Source organism: Phocoena phocoena, chromosome 9 (assembly GCF_963924675.1).
Source record: "Phocoena phocoena chromosome 9, mPhoPho1.1, whole genome shotgun sequence".
NCBI classification, from domain to species: Eukaryota; Metazoa; Chordata; class Mammalia; order Artiodactyla; family Phocoenidae; genus Phocoena; species Phocoena phocoena.
In genome coordinates, this window is record NC_089227.1 from 36,877,252 (window position 1) to 36,901,018 (window position 23,767).

The window sequence follows — 23,767 nt, forward strand, 5'->3', positions numbered from 1 at the left end:
AATAAAGACTTAATTCTTTATTATTTTAGAAAAATTTCAGAAGTGAACATGGAGATAGGTTTGCCTGTTAACACTGTTTCTGTTTATCCATTTCCCCTCTCTCAATCCTCTTCTTCCATTTATATGGTTCATGGTTTAATAAACAGTATATCCTTATGTCAGAATATAGATAGTTACAGTGGATACGTACATTTTTAATGCCTCTGTGAAACCTTAACGGTGGGTACACATCCACTATGTAATACAGATCCACACTTGTTCAGGTGTAGTGTGTGAAAAACCAGTACAAAATCCCATACTAGATGAAAGTAAGAATTGAATGTCTGCGTTGATGGTTTCCTGTCAGGGGATGTGAGAGGATAAGTCATGAGAAGGCTCATTGTGTGTCCTGCTAAACAATCTCAAAGGATGTCCCAGCTTCTTATGTTCTACCTTAATACCTCTGATTTTATAAATTTTCCATACGTTAAAAAAAAAATCTATTTATACTTGCCAGTTATGGGAAGTAAATTTTAACTTTATTATCTATCCTTTAAATTATTTACTGCCCTTTTGTCATATATTTATTTAAGTAGTATGAAAGACACTCCCTGCCTTCCCTATTTTGAATAACTTTCAGTTTACCTTATCTACACCAGTTATGCTTTATGCATTTCAACCAAATCCTTTATCAGCCTTTGTCTACTAGGCAAGAAACTGATCCTGACACTATTCCCATGCCTGGTTTCCTCCCTCCATCTGGCAATGTTGGTTCTTCTCTGCCTTCTCTAGGCTGTTATATCATTCTCAGTCTGAAAAATCAGGACTAAAAATGGGTTCCAGGTGTTCCTTTATACATTGACTTAACCGACTCAGAACCATGGAAGAAGAAAGACCTAAGCAGACAAGATGATCTCATGAAGTTCATGCACTGATTTATTCCTGAGAGCTCTCCATGATTTCACATAGAGATTCTTTCCCCTTGCTCTTTAATATGCTTGGCTATTTGGTGTTTAAGCTTTTGGAAGATTAAAGTTAGCAAATTATGAGGGTGGTGTATCAATTATGAATGTGTTTTGGCTGTGCATATCAAACTCCAGCCAACTATGAATTAAATAGATAAGGGTTTATTTATTCTCATATGCTCAGAAGCCCAAAGGTAGGCAGACCAGATCTGGTACAGTAGCTCAGAAGTGGACTGGGGACCCAAACACCTTCCTATTTTTCCACCCGATATTCTTTAGCCATACAGATTATCATACACATGCTTATGACCTCAGAGTTGCAAGGCATCTCATGCTCTTCCTCCAAGCTCACATTCCTGTCCTAGGCAGACAAGCAAAGGAAATTGGTCTGTAGCTGGAAAACATAAGCTCTCCCTGAAACGCATGCTGACCTGTGCTCTTAGTGGCACAGGTGGAAGTGAGTATTTTGGAGAAATGGGTATTCTGGGGAAAGGCTTTTGGCTGGTCTAAACACTGCTGCTCTGACAAAATTATGTTTCTGTTAGTAAGGAGTTGGGGGAATGGCTATCAGAGAAGCAATTAACAGTGGCTGCTGTGGGATATTTCCAGCACTAACAAGTGTAGCTGACATTGTACCTTCAAGGGAGAAAACAGAAAAACTAAAAATAGCAGCCTGGAGTATTTTTTAAAAAGACAGAGCAGGTCAGTGTAAGGCTCAACAATCCATTTTAACCCTGTATCATAAAAGAATGTAGTTAGAGTGTATGGTGTGTGATTGATATTTATCCTAGTGATCTGAGCCATCAATAAAAAGATAGTATTTATTTAATGCAATTTAGAAAAATTTCTCTCTTTAAACATTTTTGTTCTTTAAGAGTTACATATTCTGCTCTCCGGAAAACTTTATTTATCTGCAATGCTTGTGGTTCTGAGTGTCCCAGATAGCCACTGTTTACTGCCTAATGGCTTCCGGTATCCTGCAAGTTCAAAAGCCTCTGAAGCAGTGTTAAGCTTGTCCCGTGACATGGTGGTTCTCATGGCTGGCTGCCACGAGAGTCCCCTATAGTACTTTCTGACAGTGCTGATGCCTGGGCCCTCACGGAGGGGTTTTGATTCCCTCTGCCTACTGTGGAACTCTGGCTTCCACCTGTGACAGAATTCAGCAGGAAGTGTGAGGCATGGCTACACTTAAGAAATGCTGCTCCAGCATTGTAACAGATGATAACTGTTAAAGATATTTTGCTTTCTCAATTGACAGTGTGTATTTCAACATCTGGAAGGCTAGCTAATGTCTCTGATTTTATAGGATACATTGAATAAAGCATCCTGTTCGTTTTTAGGCTGAATATCTTCTATAGGTAGAGCTCTGGTGCCTAAACAGATTCTTATTTAACAAAGTAGATGACAAGATTTTGCACAGCAAGAAAGAATTCTTGTCATTCAACTGTGACAAGAAAGATTTCATGTGGTTACTCTACTGTACCGTCAATTTTTTTCTGACGCAATAGTTCACATTAACAGCCATACTTCTAGCAAAAAATCCTTTAGTTTTACCTCCGGTTACATCTGTGAGAATGTCATTGCTTTCTGACTCCCACAGAAGTCCTATTGTGGGGGAGATTTTGAACATGCCTCAGTCACTTTTACAAAAAAAAAAAAAAAGTAATTGTAAAATCTGTTGAATATATCATACTCTGTGGGCCAGACTGTTGTCTGATCAAATACTCTACTTTTAAGGCAGAATAATTTTATAGATTAATAAGTGTTCATTGTAACATTTAAGTACCAGTAATTCTCAAACTTTTAGTATGTTTCAGAATTACCTGTAATAATGCAGGTACATGGACCACATCCTTAGAGATTCTAATTTAGAAAGTATAGATCAATCTGAATTTTTAACAAGTTCTCTTCTGAGCACAACTGCCATAGACATTCATTCCTTATGAAATTATTAACTTATATCTAGTATCTGAGGTTTTATTTCACTATTTTTTTCTCACTGTTATACTATCTTCATTCCAAAAGAGAATTCTCAGCCCTTGAATGTGAAAGGAAACTCAGTCATCATTTGTTTTCAGGAGGAGTAAGGCGGTTTTCAAAATGAGTACGGTGTAAAACAATGTTCCACGGTGGTATTTGTAAAGCTCTGTTGTGTACAACTGATAAGATAATATTAAAACAAATAAACTTAGGAAGAAAAGGCAAATGCAAATGAAAATTTAAATTATGAAAATTGGCAAAACTTTAGTTGGGAATAAAGAAGCAAATTGGAAAAACTCAGAAACAAGAACTGTTTTGAGTAGGTAAGACAGCTCGATACCCTGTAATTGCTCTAAATAGGTCTTAATAGTATTATGCTAGGCTGATAAACATTCAAATAGGTCTTAATAGCATTATCCCAGGCAGATAAATATTTGCCCTTATAATTTCCCATGTAAAAAAATTTCATAAATCCTCTTTAGCAAGCCATTCTGATTTTCAGTAGCCATATGATAATTTTCATATTTTTGGTCTTTCTTAATACCCTAATACAATCACATCTATGTCTTTTTAATTTTAAGAGTTTGGAAAATTTCAGTAATAAAGGTGATAATTTTTAACTATTAGAATTGCAGACCAGCATCAAGTAAATAGTTTAAAGTCTTTAAAACACTTAAATTGCACTAAACATTTAAGAATTAAGATAAACATTTGTGATGTGCCCTATAAATTGTCCCTCAAAATATGTATATTGTCTTAATTCTCAGAAGGAAATTCCACTCTGAGCTCATTGTCATATATCTGAAATCTTTGTGTGCTTACTGAATAATCCTAATTGAAAAAATACTTTTATTCTAGAATAAGGCCAGTTTTTTTCTCTCTGAATATTTGGATACATGACTTACCTGCCATGTACTTTGTATACAAAAAGGCGTACTCAGAAAGGCATCTATCATTTTGTCATAGTCTGTGCAGTCTCTCACCTTAATAATTTTGTCTCTTGTTCTTGACATGTCTTCTCTGTAGTCTTTCAATGGTGATTTCAGAGGTTTTTTTCCTCCTCTTCTAACCCACTGTAGGGTTCTGATCCCACTGCATTCTCGGTACTTACCCAAGCCATCACTGGTCAGGTGGGTTTCGTGGATGTTGAATTTTGCACCACCTGTGGAGAAAAAGGAGCAAGTAAAAGATGCTCAGTGTGCAAAATGGTAAGAATGAAGTTCTTTTCAGTTCATTGACATCTGGTTTAGATTTCATCCAAATTGATAATTCAGTTTTAATATTCTGTAAATATAATAGTTGATGTCTGTTTTCTAATAAATTCTAATCCATTAGATATAAAGTATTGCATCTAATATTTTAAAATAGTTTTGGAAGAGAACTAGAGGATAAATGTTGTTCTATGCCCTCTCTACCTTCTGTCAAACTCCCAGGCTGCCCAACTTCTATGCTGACTATCCCCAAAAAGGAAAGAATATGAATGAATGAATCAATATAAGAAAACAAGAGAAAAATTATACATAGGGGACTGAGACTGGTGCAGATATGAGAACCTACAATGGAACAGTTCTAAATATGCAGTCTTAAATCTTCTGATGTTGACTTTAACTACAATCTCTTCATCAACTCTTCCTTGTAAAACTACAACTCCCTTCTGACTGTCACCAATCTTTAAGCTTTCTGGATTACTACCCACTTCTGTCAGAATTATCTTTATAAAGGGCATATCTGAATGGGTTCTTCTTCTCACATACAAGTGTCACCCACATGCATGCGTCTATACATTCACTTTACCCTATAGATTATGTTAACTTCCTCTTGTTTTTTAAGGTTGAAATTCTTCAGCATATTCTTCTGTAACTTATCATATTCTGCTATAACCTACTTCTCCAGTTTCATTTCCTTTAATTACTTACTTCTCTGAGCCTCAGTTTCCTTATGTGTGAAATCGGGCTAGAGTTGTGAGAATTAAATGTGACCATCTATATTGATTAACTATTGCCACATGTAAAAACACTCTAAAATATTTTACTTAAAACAACAATCATTTATTTTTTCTCTCATGTCTGGGGTTGGCTGGGGCACTTGTGTTCCATGTGTTTCTCATCCTCCTTGGACCAGCAGGAGGTCCTTTAAAATAAAGCATAGAAAAGTTAACGTTTTTACAGCACAGTACTTGGTTGAATGTCATAATTGAAAAATTATGCAATTACACCTCTTGAAAATAAACGTACAATTGCCTTCAGGTAATATATTGCGATCAAACCTGCCAGAAAACACATTGGTTTGCACATAAGAAAATCTGTAAGAGTCTCAAGGACATTTATGAGAAGCAACAGTTGGAGGCTGCCAAAGAAAAGAGTGAAGAGGAGAAGCGTAAGTGTATAAAAACCAAGATCATACTGTTGGTCAGTGGGGAAAGGAAGGATCAATGATATTAACACAGGACACACAGGAACTGAGTCTTCTCAGGGGACCAAGGAAGCTTGGGGTTAACCAACATAAGGATCACGCTTAAATGTATCCCTGTTTTGAGTCCCTGGAATAATGTACAAGACTGTAGTCAGCCTAGCCATCACTAGAAAATGAAAGACATAAAATTCTGAGGATGGGACTTCCCTGGTGGCGCAGTGGTTAGGAATCTGCCTGCCAGTGCAGGGGACACATGTTCGTACCCTGGTCCGGGAAGATCCCACATGCCGCGGAGCAACTAAGCCCGTGGGCCACAACTACTGAGCCTGTGCTCTAGAGCCCACGAGCCACAACTACTGAGCCCGTGTGCCACAACTACTGAGCCCGTGCGCCTACAGCCTGTGCTCCACAAGAAGAGAAGCCACTGCAATGAGAAGCCCTCACACTGCAACGAAGAGTAGCCCCCACTCACCACAACTAGAGAAAGCCCGCACACAGCAACAATGACCCAATGCAGCCCAAAATAAATTTAATTTAATTTAAAAAAAAAGATTCTAAGGAATATCATTTATTCCACATTCTACGTTATGACTTATGAGACTGCCCTGGAACCATGCACTCTTAACGAGTTGTTACTTATATTTTGCTCACAAAGGATTTTAAGGTCTTTGAATATGAAAATAATTAAATTTCCCCTAATGGCTACCCAAAAATTTTAAGGTCGGAAGCCTTTAAATTTCTTAACTATGAAACTTCAGGTGAAATTACAGAGTAAATCTATAAATTACAAATTAACTTGAACAAATTAAATTTCTACAAGTGTGAGGGCAGTGAGTTCCATATTATTTTTCCTCTCCCTCCCTCCTGAAGTATATGACTCATTTTCATCAGGAACAGTGAGTTGCTTGAGCAATGATTCATATATTGGAGAAGAGAACCGCCCACACTACCCAGAGGATATATAGCACATTCTGGGGAGTGATAGTTTGAAAACACTGCCCAGGTGATTCTAACACTAAGCACGTCCATCTCCACCCCTCAAGGGACTGTGTCCACTTTACCACCTGGTGGAGAAACACTACTAGTGGGAACGGATGATTGGTACAAAGCTGAATTCATACAAAATTAAATTTTTAGAAATAAATTGTTAAGAGAATAGTCAGACTTTCTGACTGCTGTGCGTTCTCCTGTTTTCTGAACCAAACTTGTATATCCTTTATGTTGACAGGTACTAGAGAAGCCATATGGGAGGACAGTCAGTAGAATGGGAACTCCTGGTTGTTAGACATCAGCCCGTATCACACACCATTCTACACCTTTATTCTCCACAAATGTAGGATAGGCTTTATTATGCCCCACTTTATGGATAAGGAAACAGCCTTGTACAGGCAGTTACCTAACCAAGCACGTCAAGCTAACTCATGGCAAAACTGTATTCGAATGTGGATTTTGCCAGTCAGCAATCTTGATTTCAAGGCCTGAGTTCAAATGCCAGTTCTGTTCTTTTCCTAGTGGTGCAACTATGAGCAAGTTAACAAACCCCTCTCTTCTCAGTTTCTCCATTTGTGAAAAATGATAATAGAGATAATACTTGGCCTCATGGTTGTTATGAGGATTAAATGATTGAATACACGTAAAGTACTTAGAAGAGTGTCCAGCACATGGTAGGAACAAAATGACTCACTTTTTTTCTTTTTATCAGATGGCAAACTTAATGTCAATTCTAACTGTGTTAATGAAGAGCAGACAGAGGCTGAAACAGGAATCTCCCAGGACGACTGCAATCCTAAAGATTCTGTGGAAGGGGAGAGAGAATCTCTTCAGAGTGATGCTGGGCTGGAATGCTTACAGAATGCTCCTGTAGGTCCACAGCAGTCCGAGGAGTAAGAGCCGGAGCAAGTGCCAGTGTGGACAGTCCTCACCCTGGCAGGCAGCTGGAAAACTCACGAGACTGTGTCCTCCTTGCCTCCACACCTGCATGGCACTGTGGCAGGATTCCACTTTTCATAGAATACGTGCTCTCCAGCAAAGCTCTGTCTACCAAGCCCTAATTTCCTACTGATTCTGTTCAATAATTGGTCACATATTCCTAGGGAGAAAAATTTTTTTCCAAAATATAGGAGAAACATTTCTATTCCCTTTCTGAGGCAGGCCTCCCAGCAGTTGTTCTCAAAGGAAAATAAATCCCCTTTTAAAGAAGAAATATAGGTTTCAGGGAACAAAGAGGCAAGCAGAACAGTTGTAGGAGAGAGGAGATTTTCAGGAAAGAAAAATTTTATAGCCATAGAGATGGGTAGTTAAAAGAATCATAACTTATATGTAAATAAAATGCATATAAATAGCATTTACAATAGTGAAGTTCTACTTATTAAGGTGCAATGAAGATATGGGGATATATGTATATGTAGAGCTGATTCACTTTGTTATAAAGCAGAAACTAACACATCATCGTAAAGCAATTATACTCCAATAAAGATGTTAAAAAAAAAAAGATGCAATGAAATGAAGAAAAGCTACATGTTAAAGGATCTTTGCCATAGTTCAGCTAATTGTAGTTTTTCTATAGAATTTATCCTGAGCAGCCTGAACTTTACATAGTTCCTGCAGTGGTGTTTTATCTACAGTCTTTGTACCTTCAGAAATGTCAAATCCCCCAGGAGGAACTAAGGCATAGCCACAGTTATCTCAGCATGTGCATTTAAAAAGATGTCTGACGAAACTGTCAATTAAACAAAGGCTAAACATACTGTGTCCACAATTATAACACTAACTCATGTGCCATTTTCCACTTGAAAGGCTTTTACCTTCCTGTAAGCTTTTCATGTGGCTCTTCCTGTCCACAAACTGATTTGTAACTGTCACTTATAGACTGTCCTGGCATCAGTTTTTAGTGTCTGAGTATTTAAATAAAGCTAGAGTATGAGATCTGAAGATAGTGCTGTGTTTCAAAGTTTCTTGTGTTGATTTGTAAAATAAATTGTGCCTAATGATATAGCCACCTCACATCTTGTTTCATAGTGTTTTGCTGTCGAGGGTGGCAAATATTAAAGAAATACTAGAGAACTTAAAACATTTTAGGAAACTTAGCAAATACTGGAGAACACAGTATAATTATTTTAATATTCACAATTACAAATCAAAATGACTAGAATTCTCACCTCACTTCACTGATTAGATTTTTCTGTCTTGCTGCTTTTCCTCTTCCTTACACTCAGTTACTTTTCTCCCAGTGCCAGCACATACATCTTCTGCACACTCTGTACCATGCTGCTCTAGGAAGACTTCATGTGAGTAAATCACAGTTAAGTGTTAAGTGGGTAGGAATTCTACAGGCAGATTTTACCTGAACTTGTCAATCATGACGAGCCTCCCTTCACTCATCAAGGTACCTCAATCTACACACTGATAAACATTTATCTTTGACCAGAAAAATAGTCCTCCCAGGCCTTCCTCTTCCACAAGTATGATTTTTAACCTGAGTTCCCTGATTCTAATTATTTTCTGGGTGTGTGGTATTATCATGGTCCCTGTCTTTGGATAGCATGGAAGGTTATGAAACAGCAGAAGGGAATAGGAAAGTCAAGAGATGAGGCAACGTAGAGGTAATTTTCCCTTCATTGAAATGAATGCTAATATGAATCAGAACTCTAACACAGCTACAACTGGCATTAATAGTAACTTTCCAATTGGACAAAGAGAACTTTAGATATAAGCCATGTCAATATCAAAATTTCCATGGATGTATTTCAAGAAAGGGGTGGTCAGAAGAGGGGTTTAAGAGAAATGAGGTTGGTTCTCATTATACTCCCTTCCTTTTTCATAAATAACCAAAAATAGATGTTTCCATTGTAACACCATCAAAACAGGTGTTACCCGTTTTTTTGTTTTTCAATATGCCATCAAGAAACTTTTCTCAAACAAAAATAGACCTAAAGGATAAGAATAGCCTTACTATTCCAATATGTCTTATACTTAGAGCAGATGTAATAGAATATTAAATTAGCCAGTGTGTTTATTAGGAAATTGGATTCTGCTTTTTGATCCAATAGGTGGTAATAATAGCTACCACTGAAAGTTACTGTATCCCTGAAGTTATCTTGTTTAATATTCACAACAACCCCATGAAGTAGACTTTATTTTTATCCCCATAACACAGATAAGGAGGTTAAAGTCTAAAGAGGTCTACTAATGTATCCAAAAGTACAGAACTGGAACTCAACAAGGTCTGCAGTTTTGACTACAACATTGTACACTCTTAATATGTTACCATCACTGTAGTTTCTCTGCAGATGTAAGATAATAACAGAGCTCTGAAGACAAGCCATTATTTTACAGGATGTGGTAGATAATCCCTAGGCTCTTAAAAAGATGAGTGATTTTAGTCATCATGATGTATATGAGTTTACTTGAGTTTTAATATTATTGGATATTAAACTTAATAGAAATTCTTAAAGTAGATGTTCTTGCAGTGTTTTTATCTTCTCAGGATCATCTCCCCTGCTTCTGAAGCAAATCAGTCCCCTTCTTGAGCGGGAGGTAGATGTCTTCCAGTTCTCATGGTTTGCAACTAGGCCAATAAGGATACTTTTCAGAAAGTTTACATTCCTGAAGCCAAAGAGGGAGGTTGGTTGTTTGTTTCTCCCTTGGGACAATTATAAATTACGGGGATTCAGTTCCAGAGCTGCTAGAGCTGACATGTAGAGGTACCTGAGAGAATGTAGCCACTGAGCAGACACAGACAAGAGAGGGATAAAAGGAGGGGAAAATGTTGAATCCACTGGGCTCTGCACTAGGTTTATGGGGTTTGGTTACATGAGCAAATTTCTCATCTGGCTTTCTATAAATCAGAAACAAAGAATCAGTAATACATCTTGTGACAACTAGAAAACAAATGGGATCAAATTTCAAAAGTTAAATATATGTAAATATAACAGGAAAATGAAGGCACATAAATTAAAATTTTTGAGATTTATATGCTCTTAGAAAAAGTACAAAGGCACATCAAGTTTTGCGTTAGATTATAGTTATTTTGGTTGGAAAAGAAGCTCAGTACAAGGTGTTTTTGCACCTCTTTACTGATGTTTATTTTGGAAAACCTCGTATTTACTTGAAATTGTATAGAGATTAATGCATGCTTATGTAAATTAAGATGATATTAAAGCATCATTTGCACAGATGAAAAGCAAGATATTAATTTCAGAAAAAGCAGATTTCTTCTCATAATAATTACTTTAGCAGATAAACAGGAGATTCTGCCCCCACCTCCACCAAAAGGTGGCTCTTAGCCTAGTTTCTATGGCCTTTAAGGACTAAGTTCTAGTTTTATAAATCAATAAAGGCATCTTTTTAAATAGTGATCTTAACTTGTCTAGAATAAATCAGGTAGCTGTGTAATTGATCAATTCAGGGCAATGTAGCTAGCTAGTTCATAAACTCACATAAAACTACTTAATCGCAAGGTGATTCCAAATGGATAAGATTTAAATGTGAAAAAAATTATCAATTCCGGAAGAAACCATGAAAATAATGACTTTGGCATGAAGAAGATCTTCCTAAATGTGACACTAAACTCAGAAGCCACAAAAGGAAACAAATTGAACTACATTTAAAAAAAAAAAAATCTGAACACTTCTGCTTCTGGGAAGATGGAGTAGACATACTTTTCCTTATTCCTTGTACTTAGTAAAACTAAAAACCCTAAACATTATATATAAAACAATCAGAAGAGGGCAGATTGGCTAGGCCCCTCAGGATCCAGGCAATGACCCTTTGGTTTTTTCTCTGGGCTTTTTTTTTGCCTCATATATAGCAGATTTGAGGCGGAAGAAGCCAGCAACATGGAAGCACCAACAACTACAGACAAAAATAAGCTCCAGTAGACAAATGCCTGCTCTGTGGATTTGGGACTCAAAACTGAAACATCATATCATACCTAAATTTCGAGTCTACACCAGCCTGCCCTACAAATTTTGGACTTGCCAGCCTCCACAATGCCATGAGGCAATTCCTTAAAGTAACTTGCTCTCTATATATGCATGCACCCAATTGATTCTGTTCCTCTGAAGAACCCTAACAGACCAGGTGTCCTAGTTTGAGCTGCTAAAACAAATTACTGTAGATTAGGGTTGTTGAAACAGGAAACATTTATTTCTCACAGTTCTGGAGGCTGGAAGTTCGAGATCTGGGTACCAGCATGGTCAAGTTCTTGGTGAGTGTCCTATTCCTGGTTTACAGAGGGCCACCTTGCTGTGTTCTCAAATGTCAGAAAAGGCAGGCTAGCTCTCTGGCCCCTTAGAAGCGTGCTAATCCCATTCATGAGATTCCACCCTCATGACCTGATTACCTCCCCAAGACCTTACCTCCAAGTACTATTACATTGGGAATTAGATTTCAATGTAAAAATGTTGAGGGGACACAAACATTCAGTCTATGATGGTAGGTATAGTTCCTAAGGGGCACAAATGCTCTTTAACAACGCAGAGGTTAGGACTCTCCTCGATATCCAAGTATAACTTCCCAATCAGTCCTCCATATTGTCAGTTTCACATCTGTGGATTCAACCAGCTGTGGAGCGTGTAGTACAGTGCTACATATTTATTTTTAAAAATCTGCATGTGAGTGGACCCGAGTAGTTCAAACCCAAGTTTGTTCAAGGGTCACCTCTAACAGCCGACATGTATTGAGCACTTTCTTTGAGAAAGCCACTTTACCCGTTACATACATGATCTAACTTAATCCTTGAGACTCTATGAAGTAACTATTATTATTATTTTAAATAAGAGGAAATCAGAGCCTAGAGATTAACTAACTTGTCCCGGTAACATAACTGGTAAGTGGAAGAGCTAAGCTAGATGTGTCTGCTTCCAGAGCCTCAGCTTGAAACCGCAGCCCTGCACTAATCTATGGATCAGTGTTTTCTGTTTCTTAGCTATAAGATCATCTGATGGATCCTGAAATAAATGTGCTTTCACTTGAGCCCATTTGAATGGGTCTTTGTTGTTTAAAACTAAGAACTTAATTAAAAACACCCTCTCAATTGTGTGTTCAATTTTGGTAGAGTTTTAGATTACTTAAGTAAGGATCATATCTTCTGTTGTGTGCTCTTCTGCAAATGGTATTTAATATAATGTTTTCCAATCATGGCCACTAGAAGCCCTTCTTTCTTGAACAAAAAGTGCCTAGTATTGAGGAGTGCATTTTAAAGCAAATCTTTTTCTTCATACAGATGAGATATATTTCCATTAGTTCTCTAAAAAGGAGATTAAGTAAAATTTGTTAGCCATATGTTTGTAATTGGAATAAATTGTTCATCCTTTTCAGTAATTGTGGGATTAAAAATAAAATATCAGGGCTTTCCTGGTGGCGCAGTGGTTGAGAATCTGCCTGCCAATGCAGGGGACACAGTTTTGATCCCTGGTTCAGGAAGATCCCACATGCCGCGGAGCAACCAAGCCCATGTGCCACAACTACTGAGCCTGCGTACTAGAGCCCGCGAGCCACAACTACTGAGCCTGCATGCCACAACTACTGAAGCCTGCGTGCCACAACTACTGAAGCCCGCGCGCCTAGAGCCCATCCTCCGCAACAAGAGAAGCCGCTGCAATGAGAAGCCCGTGAGCCCCTGCTCACCACAACTAGAGGAAGCCCACACGCAGCAACGAAGACCCAACTCAGCCAAAAATAAATAAATAAAATAAATAAATTTATAAAATAAAATAAAATATCAGACTACACATTCTTTTTCTATTCTTTATGTGGTTAACCTGGAGATTACAATATCGCATCCTCAATTTACTGCAATCTAATTAAAAATTAATACTGTTTATGCAGTTTATGAGCCATCTTAAATCTGAGCCAACATATACCATTTCCATCATGAAATGGATTGTTGCTTTACCTGCCCAACATTATTGCTTGGTGGGTCTAATGGTACTCAGTTCAGGATGAGTTCAATTCAGGCTCCCAGTTCTAGAATGAATGCAGTAGCATGCCTAGAAACTACTATTTGACCAGTAACTAGCTCTCTGCTGCCGTATGACCCTTGAAGACGTCACTGTGATACCTCTCAGCTTGACAGGGGCTTCACAAGGCATGCTTGCTTACAACAAATACTTCTAGCACCATGGATTAGGCTGGGTTATTGTATTACTAATCTATTACTATGTAGTAAATTATCCCAAAATTTATCAGCTTGAAGCATCAATAAGCATTATCTCATACAGTTTCTGCAGCCAGAAATAGAAACAGCTTAATGGGGTGGTTCTGGCTTGGGGTTTCTCAGGAGGGTGCTGTGAAGCTTTCAGCCAGGGCTGCAGTCATCTGTGGCTTAAACTGGATCTAGAAGATCTGCTTACAAGGTAGTTAACTGGGTCTGGAGGATGGCTTGCAACTCACTTGGTTGTTGGCAGAAGACTTAGTTCCTTATTTGCTTCTGGAAGTAGGCCTCAGTTCCTCACCACATGGATCTCTCCAGAGGACTGTGTAAGTGTCCTCATGACGTGGCAGCTGGCTTCCTGCAGAATAAGTGATAAGGAGAGAGAGGAAGAGAAGACTTTGATTCTTTCTATGACCTAATCTTGGAAGCAACACACCATCATTTTTCCTTAATATCAGCCACTCACCTACATCAATACCTAACTTTTTCTTCTCCTCAGCTGCAACCTTCTGCCAGGGACCATACCGGACTTTGCAGATTCTGGCTGTGCACAGAATCACAAGTGCCCACAGGGGGAAGGAGATCACAGATTCTCAGTGACAGTTCACTACTCCCTCTAGGGTTTTCATCTCTTGCTTGTTTTGATTTCAGCCCCACTTCTCCAGTGGGTCTGTGGTACAGTGTGATACTGTCTAGGCATCAACAGATAAGGGGAAATGTCCCTCTGCTATTTTTTTTTTTTTTTGCAGTACACGGGCCTCTCACTGTTGTGGCCTCTCCCATTGCGGAGCACAGGCTCTGGACGCGCAGGCTCAGCGGCCATGGCTCACGGGCCCAGCCGCTCCACGGCATGTGGGATCTTCCCGGACTGGGGCACGAACCCGTGTCCCCTTCATCGGCAGGCGGACTCTCAACCACTGCGCCACCAGGGAAGCCCCCTTGTGCTTTTTATAAGCTTTAGATCTAGCGCTTTAGCTTAGCTGGTGAAGATCAGCAATGCGTTTTGGGTTACCTTACATGTCCGGTTTTGCGTATCAGCACAAGGCAACTGCTGAAAGCTTTTCTGTTTTCCCTTCCCTCTAGCAGAGTGCTTTGGTGTAGGCCAACCACAGATCATAAACCCACACCCAGAACTGGCATGTGCCTCCAAAGGTGAGAGTGAAAGTCATACAATATGCTGTAGTCATACAATGGAATACTATACAGCAATGAGAATGGAATTATTGCTGTTGGCAACAACATGGTCAATTTTACAATTTTATAATGTTGAGTACAAGAAGCCAGAAAAAAATAATTCAACTTCTATGATTCCATTTATATGCCTTTCAAAAACAGACACAATAAATATATGGTTTAGAAATCAGGAGGATAGGTGGATAGTAACAGGTCATTGGACTGGTAACAGGAATGAGGAGGTTTTTAGAGTGCTGGTAAGGTTCCATTTCTTGATCTAGGATGCCTGTTACCTGAACATGTTCATTTTTGGAAATTTTTTTGAGCAAAACACTTATGACTTGTATACAATTCTATATACATGTTTTACTTCAAAAGAAACAAGATAAAATGTAGGAATTATTTTTCCTTGGTGTTTCTGTTTACATTCAAATGTTTCAAATAATACCACAATAAATATATAATATGCTAATCACAGAAAAGTTTAATGTATAACTGAAAACTACTAGGATTTCTAGAAACCCCAAGGATTATCTCAGTGTAACTGTGAGCATTTGGACAGGTTCTGTGTCTCTCTCTTCAAGGTATTTTTCCTCTCGTGTTGGAACTGTGTCCCAGTTCAGATAGGTAATAGCCATTGCCGATCGCTTCAAGGACCTTACAAAAACAGCATCTTCTGGGTCATCAAACATAGTTCTGAAAAAATGGCAATTATGTCAGAAAAAAAATCAGTTAGACCAATGTTTAATTTAAGTGAATCAGTGCCATATTTTTTATCTGTAGTGTAGTACCACTGACAAATAACTTTTGGGCCCTACTGACAAATGACTTTCAGGACAAGTAACACCATTTTTATTGTATATATTGTTTATTTTAAAAATAGAGTGAATATATTTGGGATCAGCTATAATAGGTCTCACATATTCAAGCATTCATATTTCAAATCAGTGGTTAAATGAAATGATTAAAAAATATATAGAGATATCATATGCATATTAGTATCTTATGTACATTTTATTGAAAAGTTATTATAACTTTTAATTATAATTAATAATAGTTAATTACTATATAACTCTATATTATACTATATTTTGTAAAAGCGCTTGGAGATACTGTTTTTCAAGACTGAGTCCAAAGAAAAAATTCCTAAGTGCAATATTAAAACAGAATGATGATTTTAAAATTCATCAATATTCATAAATTTAATGTTTTTCATAGTTTTATGAACTATTTCTTTTGAAAATGTAAATTCCAGTGAATATAAAATGTTAATAATTGCTCTCACTGAACATATTTAGGGGAACAGTAAACAAAGAAGTAAAGACCTTCATTTACAATATCAGGTAATTCTTAAGGTTTTTTTATGCTTACTTTCAAGATTTTGTCTTTTTCTTTTTTAACTTTTTTGTCTAACTTCTCCCTCCACCTCACCCCACATTTTCATTTATTTTAGGTTATAATAATAATATTAAAAAATCTAAATATGTCAAATATGAACACATAGTTTGAACTCATATATCCCAGGAAGACAGCAATTTTTCTGATCTATTGAAGAGTTAGTCATTTTTTTAACCCATTAAAATCCATTTTGGGAAATGGGAATAATCTAGGGAATCAACACGATTATGAAATAATCTGGTAAGAATAGTAAAGTTTTAAAATCACTTACTTGTCTACATTATTCGCAAATGCAAAGTCTAAAAGAAAAATTCTAAATTAGTATTTTTCAAATGTTTAGTCAACATTTTAAAACAATGAAATAATGCTATAAAGGAAAAAGTCTAGAGCATGGCTCTCTGGTTTTTGAGCAATCATTTAGATAAATAGTTCAATCGGTCAAAATTGCCGTGATACCTAACCTCAAACTCAAATTTTCTTTCAGATATAGTGCCTTAGGTGTGTCTAAGGTTTTAAGGCAAATTCTTTAATACAATACGCGTCTCAAAACTCTGAGAACAAAATGCTCAATCAATTTAGTTACCAACGGAATCCAAATGGAAATTTTTATAATTAAGATACTCAGTCTCATGTGCGGAAACGGATCCGTTTTCTTTTTTCAGATAGGCACATGCATCTGTAAATGGACTAATAGACCAAATGAGTAAAAAATATTTAGGGCAGTTTAAACCTCTTGGATTCTTGGCATTAACTTCAAAGACACAAAATAAACAAATCCTAGATCACAAGAATCTACATCTTACCTAGCTTTGGAGCTCAAAGGCTAGTCCTCAAAGCTTGAATTTCTTATGGTATTTTCTAGAGACTGTCATTACTTTGTTTATTCCTCTCCAGAAGGCCCAGTGCCAGGCTAGTGATGGAATGTACCAGCACCTGTTGGGCCAGCAAAGCCCACAGTCTGAGCTCTTGCCAACTCACAGGCAGCAGGGAGCACACAGTCTCTGCCTTAGGAGAGGGGTTCAAGGCATTGTTCCCTTCACAAGTGGCTAACCCAAGTCTCCCATGTCTTTTTTCATCTCCCCAGATTCTTTCTACGTTTTTAATTACAAAAAGCTCACATTTTACTTTTGATGAATATAAACAAGAAAATAGGAAAAAGTGAAATCTCCCTTTGACCTGTCCAATTCCTTATATCAGAAGTATCACCGTTAAGAGTTTTGTATGTATGCTTCCAGCCCGCTATGTGCGTATGCACGTGCACTCACGCACAGACATATACACAAAGATTTGTTTGCTGACGAAATTCTAATTTTGTCATTATTCTGCATTATATTACTCCACAACATATTTTTTTGTACTCAAAATATACCATGGAATGATTCTAAATCCAATTGTTCATAGGGTATGGATGTGCCATAAGCTAACATTCTATGAGTAACCATTTAGATTTTCTGTTTTTCTATTACAAAAAGTTTCAATTAGCACTTTATACATATATTTTTGTTCATGTGTGCAAATACTTCTGTAGGAGACAGATTTCAAATTTAATTGCTGTGTTGAATGTGTTACACATTTTATATATGGGTGGATACTGTCATACTGCCATATGACCTTCCAAGAAAGTTGAACCCGTTTACCCTGGTTCAACTTTCTTGGAAGACTATGAGCTGCGCTCTTTTCTCCCCTCAACTTCACCAACCTTTTCAGTGTTTACCTACCTGCAGGATGAAAATGGTATCTCATTGTTTTAATTTGCACTTACTTGCTCACTAGTGAGGCTGATTGTTAGACATCACATTTTTTTCCTTCTATAAATGTCCGTATCTTTTGTGACTAGTTTTCAAATTGATTTATAGGAGTCCTTCGAGATAATGGGCATTAACTTTTCCTATTGTATGTATTGCAAATATTTCTTCCAATTGTGTCTTTTAATTTTGTTCCTGAAATTTGAAGAAACTTCAAGTTGTCCTTGCTTCTCAATCTATTTGGAATACAATTGATTTCTTTCTCATTTTAGGGTTAAGAATAATAAAATCAAAATGTGGTGTTACAATTGCTTTATAAACATTTTCAAGAATAGTTTATTTCCAATAAAAGAATTTAGAGTCCTAAATGTGCATGTCACAGTAAGAACAAATATAGAAACTATAAAAACTATAAGGCACAAGTTTTAAAAACTTACAGAGTGAGTTTTATTAATTTTATTATATATGTTTGGTTTGTAGAAAATGAGGAGATTGATTACGGTTATGCTGCCAATTTGGGGGAGGCTTACAGTCAGCCTTTCTATGAATTAAGAATGTGAATTAAGAAGAAAAAATTTCAAATGCAATGAAATACTCTCCCTATCCTTTCTTCCCTAATTTTGTTTTTGGAGGTTTGATATGAAAGAAATGTAAAGCACTAAAGGTAGCAATCAGCTATTCTCCTCACACCTGAAAAACTCTCTAGCCCTGAAAAACAGATGGGAGTTACCATATGTTGCTTGTTACTGGGTGTATTAGCTATTTTTAAGAGTGGAGATTTTCTATCCCGAGATTCCTTTCCTACCACAGCATGGCTTACCCCCACTAATCCAGTAAACATTCAGTTTGAGCATTAGCTTTTACATGAACTAAAAGAAAAAACAAGGAAGTGGCTGACCAAGAGAACAGTCCAACTTATCATGCAGTTGATATGTGTCAGATCAGGTGTTGCAATGGTTTGCATATTAAGCATCCTAACAGCCAAAGGAAGATATTACCCCCATTTTAAAAAACAGAAAGGTGAAGCAAATTCATGTCCAAAATAAAAATTGTAATTACTAGCAGAGCTGGTGTTCAAATCCAGGAGAATCTGATCTAAACCTTGTGTTCTTGCCTCTACATTGGTTGTTCTCTGGTGGGAGTACGCATCAGAATCACCTGAAAGGCTTGTTAAAACATAGCTTCCTGGGTCCACCCTGAGTTTCCAATTCAGTAGATGTTGTTTGGGGCAAGAATGTGCATCTGTAGCAAATTACTAAGTGATGCTGCTGCTTTTGATTTTGGGACCACACTTCGAGAGCCACTGCTCTACACTATAGCCTTCCGCATCCAGAACGTGTCCTCCAGACATTACTTCTATTCTATAGGACATATAGGGGATAAAGGGACACGTTGAATTATACTTTGTGGAAACAATCATACAAATTGAGGCATTCCATAATGTAACTGGCCTGGTCCCTACAAAAAGTCATGGAAAAAATTTAAGACTATTTTATTTTTATTTATTTATTTTTTTGCGGTACGCGGGCCTCTCACTGCTGTGGCCTCTCCCATTGCGGAGCACAGGCTCCGGACGCGCAGGCTCAGCGGCCATGGCTCACGGGCCCAGCCGCTTCGCGGCATGTGGGATCCTCCCGGACCGGTGCACGAGCCCGCGTCCCCTGCATAGGCAGGCGGACTCTCGACCACTGCGCCACCAGGGAAGCCCAAGACTATTTTAAAAGAGAAATCTGCCACAACAACCAAATGTAATCGTGAACCTTGACTGGATTCTTGTTTGAAAAAGCAGCTGAGAGACCTTCAAGATGGCGGAAGAGTAAGACGTGGAGATCACCTTCCTCCCCACAAATACAACAGAAATACATCTACCTGTGGAACAGCCCCTACAGAACACCTACTCATCGCTGGCAGAAGACCTTAGACCTCCCAAAAGGCAAGAAACTCCCCACGTACCTGGGTAGGGCAAAAGAAAAAACAGAGACAAAAGAATAGGGACGGGACCTGCACCAGTGGGAGGGAGCTATGAAGGAGGAAAGGTGTCCCCACACTAGGAAGCCCCTTCGTGGGCGGAGATTGCGGGTGGCGGAGTGGAGGGGGGGCGCTTCGAAGCCCCGAAGGAGAGCGCAGCCACAGGGGTGCAGAGGGCAAAGCGAAGAGATTCCCGCACGGGGGATCGGTGCCAACCAGCACTCACCAGCCCGAGAGGCTTGTCTGCTCACCTGCCGGGGCGGGCGGGGATTGGGAGCTGAGGCTTGGGCTTCGGAGGCGGATCCCAGGGACAGGACTGGGTTTGGCTGCGTGAACACAGCCTGAAGGGGCTAGTGCGCCACAGCTAGCCGGGAGGGAGTCCGGGAAGAGTCTGGAAATGCCGAAGAGGCGAGAGACTTTTTCTTGCCTCCTTGTTTCCTGGTGCGCGAGGGGAGGGGATTCAGAGAGCCGCTTAAAGGAGCCCGGACACCAGAGACGGGCATGAGACGCTAAGGCTGCTGCTGCAGCCACTAAGAAGCCTGTGTGCGAGCACAGGTCACTCTCCACACCCCCCTCCCGGGAGCCTATGCAGCCTGCCACTGCCAGGGTCCCGGGATCCAGGGACAACTTCCCCAGGAGAACGCACAGCGCACTTCAGGCTGGTGCAACGTCACACCGGCCTCTGCCGCTGCAGGCTCGCCCCCCATCCGTACCCCTCCTTCCCCCCGGTCTGAGTGAGCCAGAGTCCCCGAAGCAGCTGCTCCTTTAACCCCGTCCTGTCTGGGGAGGGAAGAGACGCCTTAAGGCAACCTACATGCAGAGGCGGGGCCATATCGAAAGCAGAACCCCAGGTGCTGTGTGAACAAAGAAGAGAAAGGGAAATTTCTCCCAGCAGCCTCAGGAGCAGCGGATTAAATCTCCACAATCAACTTGATGTACCGTGCATCTGTGGAATACCTGAGTAGACAACGAATCGTCCCAAAATTGAGGTGGTGGACTTAGGGAGCAACAATATATATATTATTTTCTTTCTCTCTTTTTGTGAGTGTGTATGTGTATGCTTCTGTGTGTGATTTTGTCTGTATAGCTTTGCATTTACCATTTGTCCTAGGGTTCTGTCTGTCCGTTTTGGGATTTTTTTTTTTTTTGTATAATTTTTAGCACTTGTTATCATTGGGGGATTTGTTTTTTGGTATGGTTGCTCTCTCTTTCTTTTTCTTTTTTTAATTACTTTTTAATTTTTAATAATTTTTATTCAATAACTTTATTTTATTATTACTTTTTTCTTCCTTTTTTTTTTTCTCCCTTTCCTTCTGAGCTCTATGGCTGACAGTGTCTTGGTGCTCCAGTTGGGTGTCAGGCCTGTGCTTCTGAGGTGGGAGAGCCGAGTTCAGGACATTGGTCCACCAGAGACCTCCCAGCTCCACAAATATCAAATGGCAAAAGCTCTCCCAGAGATCTTCATCTCAACACTAAGACCCAGCTCCACTCAACAACCAGCAAGCTACACTGCTGGACACCCTATGCCAAACAACCAGCAAGACAGTAACACAACCCCACCCATTAGCAAAGAGGCTGCCTAAAATCATAATAAGGTCACAGACACACCAAAACACACCACTGGACGTGGTCCTGCCCACCAGAAAAACAAGATCCAGCCTCATCCACCAGAACACAGGCACTAGTCCCCTCCACCAGGAAGCCTACACAACCCACTGAACCAACCTTAGACACTGGGTGCAGACACCAAAAACAATGGGAACTACAAACCTGCAGGCTGCGAAAAGGAGACCCCAAACACAGTAAGTTAAGCAAAACGAGAAGACAGAAAAACACACAGCAGATGAAGGAGCAAGATAAAAACCCACCAGACCTAACAAATGAACAGGAAATAGGCAGTCTACCTGAAAAACAATTCAGAGTAATGATAGTAAAGATGACCCAAAATCTTGGAAATAGAATGGAGAAAATACAAGAAACGTTTAACAAGGACCTAGAAGAACTAAAGAGCAAATAAACAATGATGAACAACAATAAATGAAATTTTAAATTCTCTAGAAGGAATCAATAGCAGAATAACTGAGGCAGAAGAACAGATAAGTGACCTGGAAGATAAAATAGTGGAAATAACTACTGCAGAGCAGAATAAAGAAAAAAGAATGAAAAGAATTGAGGACAGTCTCAGAGACCTCTGGGACAACATTAAGTGCACCAACATTTGAACTATAGGGGTCCGAGAAGAAGAAGAGAAAAAGAAGGGGACTGAGAAAATATTTGAAGAGATTATAGTTGGAAACTTCCCTAATATGGGAAAGGAAATAGTTAATCAAGTCCAGGAAGCACAGAGAGTCCCATACAGGATAAATCCAAGGAGAAACACACCAAGACACATATTAATCAAACTATGAAAAATTAAACACAAAGAAAAAATTATTAAAAGCTGCAAGGGAAAAACAAATAACATACAAGGGAATCCCCATAACGATAACAGCTGATCTTTCATCAAAAACTCTGCACACCAGAAGGGAGTGGCAGGACATATTTAAAGTGATGAAAGGGAAAAACCTACAACCAAAATTACCCTACCCAGCAAGCATCTCATTCAGATTTGACACAGAAATTAAAATGTTTACAGACAAGAGAAAGCTAAGAGAACTCAGTACCAGCAAACCAGCTTTACAACAAATTCTAAAGGAACTTCTCTAGGCAGGAAACACAAGAGAAGGAAAAGACCTACAATAACAAACCAAAACTATTAAGAAAATGGTAATACGAACATACATATCAATAAGAACCTTGAATGTAAATGGATTAAATGCTCAAACCAAAAGACATAGACTGGCTAAATGGATAAAAACCAAGACACGTATATATGCTGTCTACAAGAGACCCACTTCTGAGTTAGGGACACATACAGACTGAAAGTGAGGGAATGGAAAAAGATAATCCATGCAAATGGATATCAAAAGAAAGCTGGAGTAGCAATTCTCATATCAGACAAAATAGACTGTAAAATAAAGACTATTACAAGAAACAAAGAAGGACACTACATAATGATCAAGGGATCAATCCAAGAAGAAGATAAAACAATTGTTAATATTTAGGCATCCAACATAGGAGCACCTCAGTACATAAGGCAAATGGTAACAGCCATAAAAGGGGAAATTGACAGTAACAGAACAATCATAGCAGGGGACTTTAACACCCCACTTTCACCAATGGACAGATCATCCAAAATGAAAATAAATAAGGAAACACAAGCGTTAAATGATACACTAAACAAGATGGACTTAACTGATATTTATAGGACATTCCATCCATAAACAACAGAATACATTTTCTTCTCAAGTGCTCATGGAACATTCTCCAGGATAGATCATGTCTTGGGTCACAAATCAAGCCTTGGTAAATTTAAGAAAATTGAAATCCTATCAAGTATCTTTTCCGACCACAACGTTATGAGACTAGATATCAATTACAGGAAAAAATCTGTAAAAAATACAAACACATGGAGGCTAACAATACACTACTTAATAACCAAGAGATCACTGTAGAAATCAAAGAGCAAATCAAAAAATACCTAGGAACAAATGACAATGAAAACACGACAACCCAAAACCTATGGGTTGCAACAAAAGCAGTTCTAAGAGAGAAGATTATAGCAATACAATCCTACCTCAAGAAACAAACATCTCAAATAAACAAACTAACCTTACACCTAAAGCAATTAGAGAAAGAAGAACAAAAAAACCCAAAGTTAGCAGAAAGAAAGAAATTATAAAGATCACATCAGAAATAAATGAAAAAGAAATGAAGGAAACAATAGCAAAGATCAATAAAACCAAAAGCTGGTTCCCTGAGAAGATAAACAAAATTGATAAACCATTGGCCAGTCTCATCAAGAATAAAAGGGAGAATACTCAATAGAATTAGAAATGAAAAAGGAGAAGTAACAACGGACACTGCAGATATACAAAGAATCATGAGAGATT

At 38.5% G+C, this 23,767-nt stretch overlaps 2 protein-coding genes across 2 annotated transcripts in view; one reads left to right on the forward strand and one right to left on the reverse strand.

Annotated features, from left to right (window-relative positions):
* The window catches only part of ANKMY2 (ankyrin repeat and MYND domain containing 2), a 35,692-nt gene extending 27,353 nt beyond the window's left edge, over nucleotides 1-8,339 (forward strand). Inside the window, exons 8-11 of the mRNA XM_065883860.1 lie at nucleotides 4,004-4,132; nucleotides 5,171-5,300; nucleotides 7,039-7,709; nucleotides 7,829-8,339. Coding sequence (XP_065739932.1) covers nucleotides 4,004-4,132; nucleotides 5,171-5,300; nucleotides 7,039-7,223 — 444 coding nt within the window. The 3' untranslated portion in view covers nucleotides 7,224-7,709; nucleotides 7,829-8,339. The remainder of the gene's footprint in view (nucleotides 1-4,003; nucleotides 4,133-5,170; nucleotides 5,301-7,038; nucleotides 7,710-7,828) is intronic.
* Nucleotides 8,340-15,130: 6,791 nt separating this feature from the next.
* Nucleotides 15,131-23,767, reverse strand: part of LRRC72 (leucine rich repeat containing 72) — a 40,928-nt gene continuing 32,291 nt past the window's right edge. Inside the window, exons 8-9 of the mRNA XM_065884267.1 lie at nucleotides 16,334-16,361; nucleotides 15,131-15,360 (exon numbers count right to left, since the gene is read on the reverse strand). Of these exons, the coding sequence (XP_065740339.1) occupies nucleotides 15,195-15,360; nucleotides 16,334-16,361 (194 nt within the window). The 3' untranslated portion in view covers nucleotides 15,131-15,194. The remainder of the gene's footprint in view (nucleotides 15,361-16,333; nucleotides 16,362-23,767) is intronic.